This window comes from Falco naumanni, chromosome 3, assembly GCF_017639655.2.
Source record: "Falco naumanni isolate bFalNau1 chromosome 3, bFalNau1.pat, whole genome shotgun sequence".
NCBI classification, from domain to species: domain Eukaryota; kingdom Metazoa; phylum Chordata; class Aves; order Falconiformes; family Falconidae; genus Falco; species Falco naumanni.
Window position 1 is genome coordinate 109,955,965 of NC_054056.1, and position 13,921 is coordinate 109,969,885.

Sequence of the window (13,921 nt, forward strand, 5' to 3'; positions counted from 1 at the left end):
TGGCTTGTGTTAGGCTGCTGAGCTGTTGCCTTGCTGAGCAATACTTTTTTATATGTATGCTCCCTTTAGGGAATAATTCTGCAATGAGGAGCTTTCCAGACGTTGTAAGGTCTCTTCTGAGCTTCTGGCTAAAGGGCATTGTGAGAGAAAATTATTTTACTAAGTACGTCTGTGTACTTACTGCACATACTGGAATGCAATAACTTGGATTGTTCCCTTTTTATGTTTTTTTTTACAAGTTATGTGTTACACAATGAAAGAAATGCAGTATCACTTTACCCTTTCACTTTTTAGATGCTTGATACACATTTAGAAGCTGCAGATGTTTCATGCAGATACACATGATGTAAATGAGATGGCTGAATAAGTCTTTTAACAGTTACTGTCTGATAGCTGTTGCTTTTTAAATAATATCAGGATGTAAATCCATGCAATGAATAAGATATCAGTCCCTGGGGAAAGAGCACCAGCTTACTTAGAACAGCACTTCTCGGGCAGTGCACAAAATATGCATTTGTCATACAATAATGACAGTGGACCTGCCCGTCCTCTTAGAAGATTGAATAAAATTTGTTAACCTTCAAGGATCAGTTAAAGACAGTCCAATTATAGTGAGTTGCTATTTGAGATTCTTTTCCTTCATAACTAAATCTGTCTCTGTTGGGTCATTGCATTCTAAAATAGTGAAACTTAAACCTTTTGTAGCTATATCAGGTAGTGAAGGATATGATAATGGGGGGAGGGGAAGTTGAGATTATGGTAAGACTTTATATTTTTTTTTAGGAATGTGGCATACATAGCTTGGAAAGAGTTCAGTGGTCAGTATGTTCGTTCATATTCATATTGCTACAGAGGGTGTTCTTCCACACTTGTGAAGCCAGATTGCCATGGGAAAATGAATGCTTTTTAACCACAGATCAGTTTTGATTTGTTTACCTTCACATTTATGGTGCCCTGTCCTTCATATCTAAGTGGAACTGATGTTCCAGAATTCCTTTGTTGTGATCTACAAACAGTTCAAATGGCAGTCTAATACAGCTTTTATTCTTTCCTTTTTTGACGCTTGGTTTGTTTTTTCTTTTTCCACACCACTGTAAGGAACACATAATGGCATTCTGGATTCATTTAGCAGTCTCACATTAATGCTAGATAAAATTTCATAGATCCAAGTGCTCTCTAGTCTTTTAAAATTTGTTGGAAATTGTAGTTCTGTTCTCTTCCCATTGTTCAGCTGTGCTTAAGAGGAGTGCACAGATGTGTGGCATAACCTAAAAAATGAAAAAGTAATATTGTGCAGGAAGGAGAAGCATGACACTGCTGTGCTCAGTTTAAGTGGACCAGCTGATGTGTAGACTGTGTCAGGTATGCTCCTGCTTGCATATGTGCATATGCTTGGGACTAATAGAGATCTGTGCCAATTACCACTCAGATGAGTCAGCATGGTGAAGCCTGGGGAAACTGCAACACTTGCTCCAGCCAGTCAGTGTCAGGCTCTGGGCAGTGACTTGATGCCAACGGATAATGGTTCCACCTCAGATGGTCAGCTTCTAGGTAGCGTTGGGTGTTCATCTGCCAGCATTCTCCCCTGACCTCTCTTACTGGTGGGGGTATAGTCAGATTTTGTCACAGGCTGCCCATCACATCTCTCAACAGTAATATAACCATACAGTTTTCCAGCAATGTCAGGTTTTGTTCTTCTGTCATTTGTTGATCTGTGGCCTTTACTGAGGCTTGTTGGAGTCAGTTCTGTCCCCCCTCACTTACTGGACTCCATTCCTCAACCCTTGATCAGGAAGGGTTGTGATGCTGCTGCTGGCAGGTAGCTACCTGCTCCATGGCATTTCCTGCATGCTGGCATTCCAGACAGCACTGTGTGGACAACAAGGAAAAACATTTCACCGTAGAATGTTGAGATTTTAATGGTATGTGTTTGTTTTCTTCCCCACTGTTCTATGTGGTAGCGTCTGGCAGGTTGGTCCCACATGTAAATTTTTAGAATATAGGCAACAGTGCAGCCAACAGAAGGAGCCAATGGATGCAGCAGTTTGTGCAGCAGTTCATGCAGAAAGGTCCAGCAACTCTGCTCAGAACAGCATCTATGCCCTCAGCCGTGGTGGTGATGCACCCCAGAGCACAGTCCCCAGCTACTGCTGGACTGACTCTCCCTGTAACATCAGAGGCCCCAACCCAGAGGGAGCCTCCATAAGGAGGATGCAGCTTTGCAGGGAATGCCTGCAGCCTCTTGCAAGGCTGGGGCAGTGGGAAATGGTTTCCTTGCCCACAGGAGGTGTGCAGTTATTAAGGATCTGTGTCATCAAGTAAAGGAGCTAAAGGAGGAGGTCAGCAATCTGCACAGCATCAGAAATAATGAGAAAGAGGTTGACCAGATCTTTTCCAACACTGCGGCTTCAAGAGCACAAACTACAATGTACTGAAGGTAGGAGGGTCGGACAGACTCTGTGCCTGTCTGTTTGGGAAGTGGAAACTCCTATGATGATGAAAATTGGAAGATAATGGCTTCTGGCACAAGGAGGAAGGTTTCTGCTCCACCTGAAGATTTGCAGCTACAGGATAGGTTTACTGACCTGATAGCTGGTGAGGAGCTGGAAGCTGTCAAATAAAACGTCTGTGCCCTTTGAGTCTGAGCCGCACAGGAGCATCAAAAAGAAGAGACAAGTGAGAGTAATGGGAGACACTCTTCTACAGGGAACAGAGACACCCATCTGCCAACATGACTCATTCTTTATGGAAATTTGCTGCTTGCTGGGGGCTCAGATATGGGACATGGTGGAAAGACTGCTAAAGCTTGTCCAGCCCTCAGACCATTGCCCCCTGCTGCTCTTCCATGTGAGCACCAGGGATACTGCCAGGGGTGACCTCAAAGGTGTCAACTGTGACTACGTGACTCTAGAGGCAATGGTTAAGGGCATGGGAGTCCAGGTGGTTTTCCTCCCAGTCCTGCTAGTGAGAGTGTAGATGAATCCTGCAAGTCAAAAACTGTTTACACAGCTGATGTTGGCAACAGGGGTTTGGTTTCTACAACCATGGGACCCTCTCTCTGAGCATCAGAACATCAGAGGCTGTTCGACCAAGTGGGGCAAAAATATCTTTGCCAGCAGGCCAGATAAGCTAAGAAGAGCTTTAGGGTAAGGATGATGGGAGAGGGAGAAGAGGACCAACAATTAAGTGAGAAGTGGTGGACTAGGCTGGCAAGCAAAGGATCTGCTGTGATGTGAACAAAAGGGATGCTGTAGTCAACAAAACAGGGCTGAACTGGGGTTGTTCCAAGTGTACATGCAGAAATCAGGATGTGCCTATAGGACACTATTATGTGGAAAGCTTTCATTTCATTTCTAGGAAGTCACCATGACCAAGTTCTTCTCGAAGTACCTGTATGGAATGCTTGTCTTGTACAAGAAGAGGCTGACGGAGCTGGGATCGGTTACCCTGGGTAAAAGAATGCTTAGGAGGGATCTCATGTATATAAAAATATAAATATCTGATGGGAGAGAGTAAAGAAGACAGAACCAGACTTGTCTGCATGGTATCCAGTAACAGAACAAGAGGTAATGGGCACAAGCTGAAATGGAAGGAATTCCGTTTAAATATGAGAAACACTGGAAGAGGTTCCCCAGAGGGATTGTAGTCTCTCCATCCTTAGAAGTTCTCAAAACCCCACTAGACATGACCCTGAGCAACCTGTCTGACTGAACCTGCTTTGTGTAGTGGGGTTGAACTAGATGATCTCCAACCTCAACAATCCTGTGATTCTAAGAACTTCATTCTAGATGTATGAAAGTCAGTCCAGTTGAAAGAAGCATCAACTCAGCATTATATGCATATAACTCCGGAAGAGCTACTTCCTTTTGAGCTACAACCTTTTGGTGGTGGAGTTGTTCTTGTTTCTGGTTTTGCAGGAATCATAAAATCTTGATTAAAAATTATGTGACTAAGAGCCATCAGTGAGTAATGCTAGAGAATCTTTTGGATCTTTGACCTACTTTGTCTAGTTTTCAGTGCTAGCTCTGAGCCAATACAATGGCAGGAAAATAAAATGTGAAACTGTTGAATTCCTTTAGAACTCAGAGTTCTGTATTTTGTTACTTAAAAATTAGAAATTTCAGAAGTTTATGTAAAAATTTGTAGAGTGATGTTGCATGTGTGCATACCATGTAGAGATAAAGTGCTTACTAATTATAGTTTGATTTTTCTGTTGTGTGTGTCTGAATGTCTTGTTGTCTTGATGTTTGTCTGTAAACATTCTTATTGAGGCGGTTGTAAAATACGGTTAGCTTTTCCTCTTCATTATAATAATGGGTCTTCATATAATATAACTTTAAGCTGACTGTTAACATTAGCTTGAGACTTCCTTGTCATTTTAAGTTGTCCTTCTCCCTTGTCAGTAATACAGATAGGCTGTTATATTACACACCTAGATTCCCAAGTTAGGGATTTACAAACCTGGCAAATAAAAGCAGTCTATCAAGCAGTACTGCAATAAAGAAGAATTTTATGGAAGTATACCTCTGTATTTAAGTGGTCTGTTAACTTCCACTAATTTTCTCCTCTTTCTTCTCCATAGAATGTGTATGTAAACATAAACCGCATCATGTCAGTAGCAAATCGCCTGGTCGAGTCTGGACATTATGCTTCACAGCAAATAAAACAGATTGCTAGTCAGCTGGAGCAAGAATGGAAGGCGTTTGCTGCAGCCTTGGATGAACGTAGCACGTTACTGGATATGTCCTCCATCTTCCATCAGAAAGCTGAACAGGTTAGTGAACGGGGAGGGGGCCAATGAAAGTTTCCGTGCTGGGATGGTGAGTTGGACTGTTTGCTTTTGATTTAGACGGAAGTAGAAGAGAGTGATAGAAAAGGTTAGCAAGAAAGCCAGAGCATTCATTTCTGCCAGTTTCAGCTGATACTCATAAACTTGTTCTTCTCAGGACAACCCACTGACCTTATATTCCCCACAGAATGCCCTGTCCATATCAATGCAAGATAGATTAGCCAAATTAACTGTGTGAATCAAAATGAAATGGACATAAATGCTTAACTATATAAAGCTTTTAAGGTGAAAGAAAGGAAAAAAAATCAATATAGTCAGTATAAGTACAGTGCCTTTCCTATGTCACTTGTTCTGTTGTCCCCACCACTCCACCACAATCAGTCCTGAGTATCAAGATTTAACTCATAGTAATTGCTTGTAGAAAACTAAGTTGAACTGGCCTGAAAGTTGAGAAGTTAATTAACTGTCTTCTGAATCTGAAATTGTGATGGGAGATGTTTATTTAGTATCCCATAAGAGATTCCTCCTATATTAAACAAAAATTTTAGCTTTAGGCCTATAGCAATTATTTTAATTAAGTCATTAACTGCGTGTAACTGCCAGAGAAGAGGTATATGTAGGGGAAATAGGAATAAATATCCCCAAGTTAATAGTCTTGATGATGAAAGCATGTTTCCCCCTCAGGGGAATTCAATTCTGAAGGAGTTGCTCTGTGTGCGCTGTTGAGTCACCCATTGATATTATAGACAGTCTGCTCTGTACATCTCTGGTGAATTTGGAGAGCAGAGGTTCTTTGATGGTTACAGCTGACTGAAGCTCTGGTGTGCTGTATGGCTGCTGTAGATACTTTTATCTCCATTTGCCTTGCTAAATTTGATCCAAGAAAAGGTCTCGTGTCTGATATAACTTTAATTTGGAATAAATGAAGGAACCACTTGGGAGCTGATAGCAGAAATAGAGGGAGACAGCAGACTTTATTGTAAGAAGTTTTTTCTCCTGATTTCTACTACACAGATAGTCAGCTTCATTAATGTCCAAAAATTAGAAATGTGAACATATTAAGATGCAAATACACATGGCTTTTCATTATGTTAGTGGTGACATTGGTTTAACTGTCCTTAGACAGACTAAGGTAAAGTACATAAACTAATGCCACTATAATAAGTATTTTTTAGCAGGTTTTAGAGTAAAGCCACATAAAAAGTAGGTGAAGGCATTGTTTTCTGGTATAAAAGTTGCCAGCCAGCTTGAAGCGCATGATAGACGTAGTGTGGTACCTTATCAGTATTGATGGTTTTCTAATTGTTTGGGTTATTCAGGTTTACATTTAAGCACTGTCAGCCATACATGTAGGAGAGAGATGGTGAAACATGAACAGATAGGTATACTGTGACTCAAATGCTGTCCTGTTTTTTATGAAAATCATGTTCGTCAGAAGTCAGGGGAGTAAATTTTGTGTTGTGCTGGGCATCTGTAGTAAGGGTCGGTGATACCCTCTTCAGCGCTAAATGTAAGCATAAAGAGGAGGAAAGAGAAGAATTAGAGAAAATTGTGCAACATCTGCTGGAATTAATATACTTTTTAATTGCTCCTTCTGCAATTTTCATTTTATGATTAACTGTGGTGGATTGTCCTAGTTGCTTTGTAAGAGACTTGGCTGTGATATATCAGCTGTTTCATTAACAGTGGAGAGTGAGTTCAAGGAAAAGAGGGTTTGGAATGAGAGGAGTGACCCCTTTAGAGAACGGTGATGCTTGACCTACATAAAAACATGATTAAAAAAATAAGCAGCCGAAGAAATAACACACTTGTTGAATGCGTGTGTTCCCTCGCAAGTGACAGGTAAGTGTCACTGCTTACTGTCAGACACAGTGAAGACTGCATCCAGCTATCGGTGTCTGATGACTGATGCAAGAGGTGTAGCTCTGTGGTCCTACATGGAGCTTCTCTTAATGTTCAGTGCTTAAGATGAGAAATTTTTAAAAATGTACCTTGGTGAAGTGAAAATTAAGTACGTACCTTAGAGTTAAGTGCTCTGTCACCCTTTCTCCCAGCTTTCAAATAATAATGGATTACCAGAAACGGTCTGTGGATTACTTTTTCCTCAAAAGACTACATATGCTCCAGAAATGAAGTTACGTATGACAAGAGAAATGGCTTGGTCTCTTAAAACCTTTGAGACTTGAACTTGACATGAATAGAGGACAAATTTAGTTTACAGATACCGCATGTGCTTGGCTGTACTAAGTTTAACACCTGTGAAAACTCATAGAAAATCAGATACTTTTTTTCCTCTTTCCTTTCCTAGCATAACAAGGGTATAAAATTGATGCCCCCTAGCTGTCAAAAATAAGTTGACAGAACTTCTGCTGTGCATGTAGTTTGGCAGTTTCTTGTCTGTCGAGGCAGCTTAAGCTTCAGAGATAACTTAAACTGCCTGCAGAAGAGAAGAGATTCTGATGCAGTATCCTCAGCTTCTGCTGGAAGGCTTGACTTGAGCAGCTATGCTGACATAGCTGTGTGCTCAAAGTTCAGTGTTAGTCCTAAGAGATCCCCACTTAAATTGTAAATCCCTTATGTGCTTGCTGCTGTAGTAGCTTGCCAAATGGATTTAGTGCTTCTCTGTGTGTAGAAGTTAGGGACTGAGGTGTGAATTTCCTGTGCTCTAACAGTGCTTTGCCTCCTTGATGATCTCCTTCCAGCAAAAGACAGCTGTGGAGTGCTTCAGTGATCATTTCACCATTAATTCTTTGTGTGTGCATGCACAGGCACACGCAAGTGCAAAGCAACTTGGTTTTCTCTGAAAACTTAAAAAAGGTGAGGTGATACCATGAGTTTCTGCACAGGAAGTTGATGGGTGAGAGCTGAGGATCTGGACTTGAAAGTTGTAGCATGTTTTACCTTTTCGTGTGGATAAGATCTTAATTGGCTTTCATGCATCTGAAACGGTAGGTGCAGGGTGCAGTAAACTTTTTCTTAGCTGCAAAGTCAAGAAAAGGAGCAAGAGTAAACTGAAGCATCGGTATTGCCACCAGTTTAATTGGTTCTGAAGGCTGCCAGCATTCAATTAAGTCTGCCTGTCTGTGAATGGTTCAGAGTTACATGTAAATAAAAGCACAAGTATTGTCAAGACTTGAATATTTGTTTCTGTTCTTATGCAAACTTCATTTTGGTCAGTTCAGAGAGAAATATTAAACATTTTTCCCTTAAAAACATCTTTTCAGTGGCTGTCATGCAGATGCCAGCTCTTTTGTTATATTACCAATGTGTGTACTTATTGATGAACACTAAAATCAAGCAGAATGTTTTTTCTCTGTTGCAGTACATGAGCAATGTGGACTCATGGTGTAAAGCCTGCGGTGAGGTGGAGCTTCCCTCAGAACTGCAAGATTTAGAAGATGCTATCCATCATCATCAAGGGATATACGAGCATATTACCTTAGCTTATTCTGAGGTAAGTGTCTTGTTTGTTTCCTTAGATTACTGACTTGATAAAATGGTGTAATATTAAGTTTGGATCATGAACTGGTATCACTCGTTGCATAGAACATTGGAAACTCAAGTGCCAGGTTGCTTTTTTAACAGGACTTTGCTACCGTTGTTCAAAATGTAAGTGTTAAGTCTTCCCCTTAATCTTCTGAAGTAAATTTAGAAGGCAAGATGGAACTCTGTGTGGTACAACCCATGCAGTGTACTAAGTCTGCATATTACTACCTTTTAATAGCAGTACGATACTATCATTTAAACGCTTTCTTGAAGGGAAGTTAGCTGGGTGTTCTTTGGGTAAGTGTTCTGTCGGAATGGATTGTTTTAAATGTGTTTTGAAAATCCATCTCTGAAGTTGCCTCACAAAAATGACTTAACCATCAAAGAATGTCACTTGACAAGTAGAAGGTAGTATACTTAGTTCTGGGAACCTCAAAGACACTTAAATGAGCTAGTGTGCCTATGTAGTCAGCATTTGTAAAGGTAGCATATCCTATGCTGCTGCTGCTGCTGTAATCTTGAATTCTGCACACAATGAAGTAATAATATTTCTCAGTATTTCTAGTAGCTGTATTTACAACTTCAGATAAACTGCTTGTTCTGAAAGTGGCCTAGAAAGCAATGACTTAAGTAGCTATTGTTTTTCTTCAAATGTTGAGTTCTCTCATGTGCTTTAATTAACTGAAGTGATAAACGGGTATTGACTTCTCTGTTAATTAACAGGTATTTTCTGTATTTCCTGTTGAGCTTTTCTTGCTTTCTTTTGCCAGGGTTGTTCTCATCACAGGGTAAAACTATTTTTGCTGTTAAATTGGGCTGATGTTTTTCTGGATTAAATACAGCAGTTTCTGTTCTCATGAAAGTTTCATAAAATTATGCATTTGATTAAATTGTGGTAAAAAATTATCAGTGGACACAGGATAGCTTAGGCCGCAGCTTGCACCTTCTTTTAGAAGGAAGTTGTGGGACTCAATTAATGGTTGTGACTTATCTATTACATTAAAGATTAAAAACTACTTTCTGATGAACCAACTCTATTATGGACAACTGTATCATAAATCTGGTCGCATTTCATGTAGTAGTAAAGGAGGGTAAATTGGTGCTGATAATCAGTCCTATTGCGAATATATCAAAACAGGGTTTTTTAAATACCTGCCATCTTAGGGCCTGTATAACCTTTTATTACCATGAGTCAGGTGTCCAGAGATGACTTGGGTAGTGTTTCTTCTGTGTAAAATACATGCTGATATCCCCCATTTCTGATATATGCCACCTTGCTATGCCAACTGATCTGATGACATACTGAAGCCACCTTTGGTAATAAAACTTGTGATCTTACTACACATAGCTATTCTAACTCATTCTTGAGAGTGCGTTTTGCAGAAAGGTTTCTTTTTGTCATTGTAACCTTTCCTCATTGGAAGGATCCCTTTGTAAAACAAGGGACAGAGACATAGCACATTTGTAGTAGATTTCTGTGAAGAGAAGCAATCTGAGGTGCGTGCTCCATGAGAGTGCAGTGAGGAATAAGAAGGCTAGAGCTTTCTAGAATAATGATTATAAAGCATTGAAGTTAAAATAGTGGGGTTTTTCAGTTTGATTCTGTTTTGGATTGGGTTTTTTGTGGTCTTTTTTTTTTTTTTTTCCCCCATCAGGGACGTGACTAGATTAGAGCCTGCTGTTAAGTGTAAATAAGTACTTTGGATTACTATGTTAAATACTGTTTGCTTCCTGGTGATGCATAATAAAAATAAATTAGATGGGTGGATTATAGGATTGCTTTGGCAAATACTTTGAAAATTTATTTAGGATTTCAAAGCTGTAACTTTTTGACTTTGGGATAGTAAAGCAATAGCTTTGTCTTCAGCAACCAGAATTGGTGCAGAAATAATAGTTGTGTGTGTATGTACAGTTCATGTTCCACCTCTGGACAGAAAGTTTTATTTTCCCTTATTTAAACATTAATTCCTTTTTGAAGATTGAGGGAATCATCTTCCCATGTAAAGATACTACAGTACTATTCCTTATCTTTATTAGATGTATGACTTTATTTCTGTTACAGCATGGAGCTTCTTTCATTTTGTCACGAATAAACCTGGAGAGGGGAGGGAGGGCAGGCGGGGCGGGAGGTAGGGAGAAGGAGAGAGGGGAACACTGTGGAAATTACAACACTTTGTCATTCATTTTAGATTATGGTGTCTTGACAACATGACTTAGTTGCAAAGTAGAAGACAGTAATTTTAAGAGAGTAAATGCTTTTAAGACTAGACAGTCTGATTTTACTGAGGGATAATTACTGTATATTACTAGAAAAGTAACTTACTAGCTTACAAGCTTAGGTAACTAGTGTACTTGAAAATCCAATAGCTGTGCCTTAAATTACAAATAAGTTATTATATATCTCACTGAAATCTTACAGTAGTCATGCACTGGGAAGGAAGAGAACTTTACTGTGTTAACTCCAAAGAGGAAATGTGCATGATCATTTGTTTGTAAAGTAATAAACTAATCGCATCAAGGGGCTGTCACAATTGATTTTTTCCCCCCTAAATTTCATGGACTCTGGATAGGTAATTGAAGTCCATTATCTTGAAATATTTGTAAGACTTGTACTAGATAATTGCTTTGGATACAGAAAAGAAAAAAATCATCAATATAATAACTACTATGGACTATACTATTTTTCTGCCTCACTTGATTTCATAAGAGCTACCTTTTCCAAGTGAGCTTCGTTCTGCATTGATACTTAGTACTAAAATGAAAAAACTTAAATTGGAACTGAGAAGTAAACTCACTTATAAACTAATTATTAGAAAAGAATTTTTGTTTGGATCTGTTTGAGTACGGAATAGCAAATTTAAAATGTGCCTAGATTTAGTGAAAATCGTTGAAAATAGCCACTGGGGGAAAGCCTTGACGAATTTTCTGTTTCTGACATGGTGTTGATTTGATGGATTCAGACTATTGTTTATACTCCAGTCTTGTGGTTTCGGATGAATTTTTCCTGCTTGTTAGATGAGGTGTTAGAAAAATCCTTTACAGCTAGCTGAATGGTACTGAATTGTAAGTTCTCTGAGCTTCATGCTAAAAGTGACAGAATAGTTAAACACCAATGAAAAGTGCTCTCAACTGCCTTGGCCAAGTGCTAAATGTTAACAGTGACCAGATAAGATAGAATTATTGCTTTTTAATTAGCATGCAAGGTTAATCTGAATATTTTTGCTGTGGTTTGAATAAGAGAGGACAACAATTAGAAATGACTAATGTTTCTTGTCAGCATCAGGAGTTAAAACCTTTCCATGCAGCTCAGAAAGACACTCTTTTCCGAAATGCTTTAAAGTGATTCGGTTAGGTTTAAGTTTGCCATAACAGCAGTTTGCCTTTGGCGTAACAGTAATAATTTAGAAATTGCAAATTGTGTCAGACCAAATCATGTTCTAAGTTTATATCTGTTGGTCTAAATGTATTAATCAAATTAATATTAAACCTATAGAAAGTAACCTCCTGCTTCACCTTTACAGCAAATGAAACAAGAAGTGCTCCTGGAAGGATAATCCTGGGCAAATGCTTAACTTTAAGTGCTGCTTTGACTAGAGAAAGAGCTGAAGGATATTTATTCTAAGTCAGAATTGACCTGTTTTTTTTTTAAAAAAAATCACTTTAAAGGAAAAGCACTTTTAAGGCAATCGAAAACTGGGAAGACAGGCTGTTATTCAGAAGAGTGCTGCTACTTAAAATTACCTTACATAGTGGGAGAATACAGGGTTTTTTCCTATAACAGCTGCATGTAATCATGCCTGGAATAAAAAAAAAAGTCATTGCTGCTCCTCAAGTTCTTAAAGACATCTAAAATAGGGAGAGGGAGTGGGGGAATGAAATGATAGTCTAACAAGCTTTTGGCAAGAGAAGTAATTCTTCATCCTTTCTCATGATCAGGTGAGCCAAGATGGAAAGTCACTGCTTGACAAACTTCAGAGACCTTTGACTCCTGGGAGTTCAGATTCCCTTACCGCTTCTGCCAACTACTCAAAAGCAGTTCATCATGTTCTGGATGTTATCCATGAAGTACTGCACCACCAGCGCCAATTGGAAAATATTTGGCAGCATCGAAAGGTCCGCTTGCACCAGCGGCTTCAGCTATGCGTTTTTCAACAGGATGTTCAACAGGTAGGTTTTATTTCATGTTGTCTAAATGCCTTTATACTCTGTCAGCCTGTGATTTGAAGCTGGTTGCATTAAGAAGTGGGTTTTGATTGCTAAACCCCATGTTTCTTCATTCAGCAATTGGAATAGTTGCATGGGATTGACTGATTCCAAGTTCTGTGTTATCAAAGGATACTGGCTTTACATCTGTTTTTTTCTTTCTTTAAAATTATTTTCTTTAGTTACTTTAAGTCAGAATGAAAGAGATATTTAATAGGGATGGCTATTCTGAACTTGTGCTGGAAGCTGACGTTCACATTCTAGGTAAAATTCTGGACCTGAAGTGTCCGAAAGATTCGTAGGAGTAACATGCAAAAAAACTAACAGTGTAACTGTAACAGTTTTTCAGTTTCAAATCCTTAGTGATACTTAATTGATTTAATTGGGTTTCTTTAAAATCTGAGAGTAGTATAATGAAGAGGTATAAAAATTACATATAAGATTACTTTCTGACAATGACTCTGTTCTTGAATTAATGGTTATTAGCTGCCATATTTTTATTATTATGATGACATCCATAAAAGTTAGTAGCTAAGTGCAGGCATTAATATCTCTGATATGGTTTTAGTTTAAAGAGGTGAAACTGTACAGAATTCCTTTGTTGATAGATTTTTAATAAGTAGACAATATTTGCATTAGGCTGCAATTGACAGAGACATTGGTAATAGGTCCCTTAATGGTTCAACTTGATAAAAAAAAGTAAAGATGGCCAGTAGCTGCTGATCATGTTTCTTCATTTTAGTGTAAAGGCATTCACAAATCAGGAATTTCCAAATGGGGTTTTTAGATAGCCAGTCATGCATTCTGGTTAAAGTAATCTTGTTTCTTCCAAATTAGTTGCACTTTCACAAAACAGATAAGTACAAGAAATTTTGCTTGAAGTGCTGGATGTGAGCATTTGAGAGTGAAGTAACCTGGTTTCCGTCATTTACAGTAGTTGAAAAGATACTTAATTCAGGTAGATGGTGAGGAAAATGAGCTCGATCTTGTTAGCTCAACTTTATTCTATATGCAGTGCCTATCTTTTCATATAAGATAAAGAAAGCAACTCAAAAATACTTAAGGGGTAAATCAAGTATAAAATTATTAAAACTCTATTACTTATTTTTTTATGTAAAAAGAAGCATATATTGAAAGGCAGGCAGTTATCTAACTTCTTAACACTCAGATGTGATGTAGGATGCAGAAAGGCATGAAAAATGTTAGCTGACAAAAAACGTAAAAGCAAGCAGTCAGTGTTATGAATGGGTCAGGAAGGGCATAGAGGACCAAGCTGAAAGCACTATTATGCCATTGTATAAATCATCAAGATTTCTACATAAACAGCAGCTGGTCAGGAGGGTACAGTGCTGGTACTTGCACGAGTAGTCAGTGAAGGACACTTGTCAAAATTGATGAGGCACAGCCCCCAAATGACTCACCTCTTAAACTTAAAAGGCTTCA

General features: G+C 38.8%; 1 protein-coding gene across 5 annotated transcripts in view; it reads left to right on the forward strand.

Moving 5' to 3' along the window:
- TRIO (trio Rho guanine nucleotide exchange factor) overlaps positions 1-13,921 on the forward strand; it is a 255,928-nt gene that overhangs the window by 95,313 nt on the left and 146,694 nt on the right. For all 5 annotated transcript variants that reach the window (XR_005826742.1, XM_040585918.1, XM_040585920.1 and 2 more), the window contains exons 7-9: positions 4,583-4,774; positions 8,112-8,243; positions 12,212-12,442. Coding sequence is in view for 4 of the 5 variants with exons in the window: in XM_040585918.1 (XP_040441852.1) it covers positions 4,583-4,774; positions 8,112-8,243; positions 12,212-12,442 (555 nt within the window). In the remaining variant the exon portion in view is untranslated. The remainder of the gene's footprint in view (positions 1-4,582; positions 4,775-8,111; positions 8,244-12,211; positions 12,443-13,921) is intronic.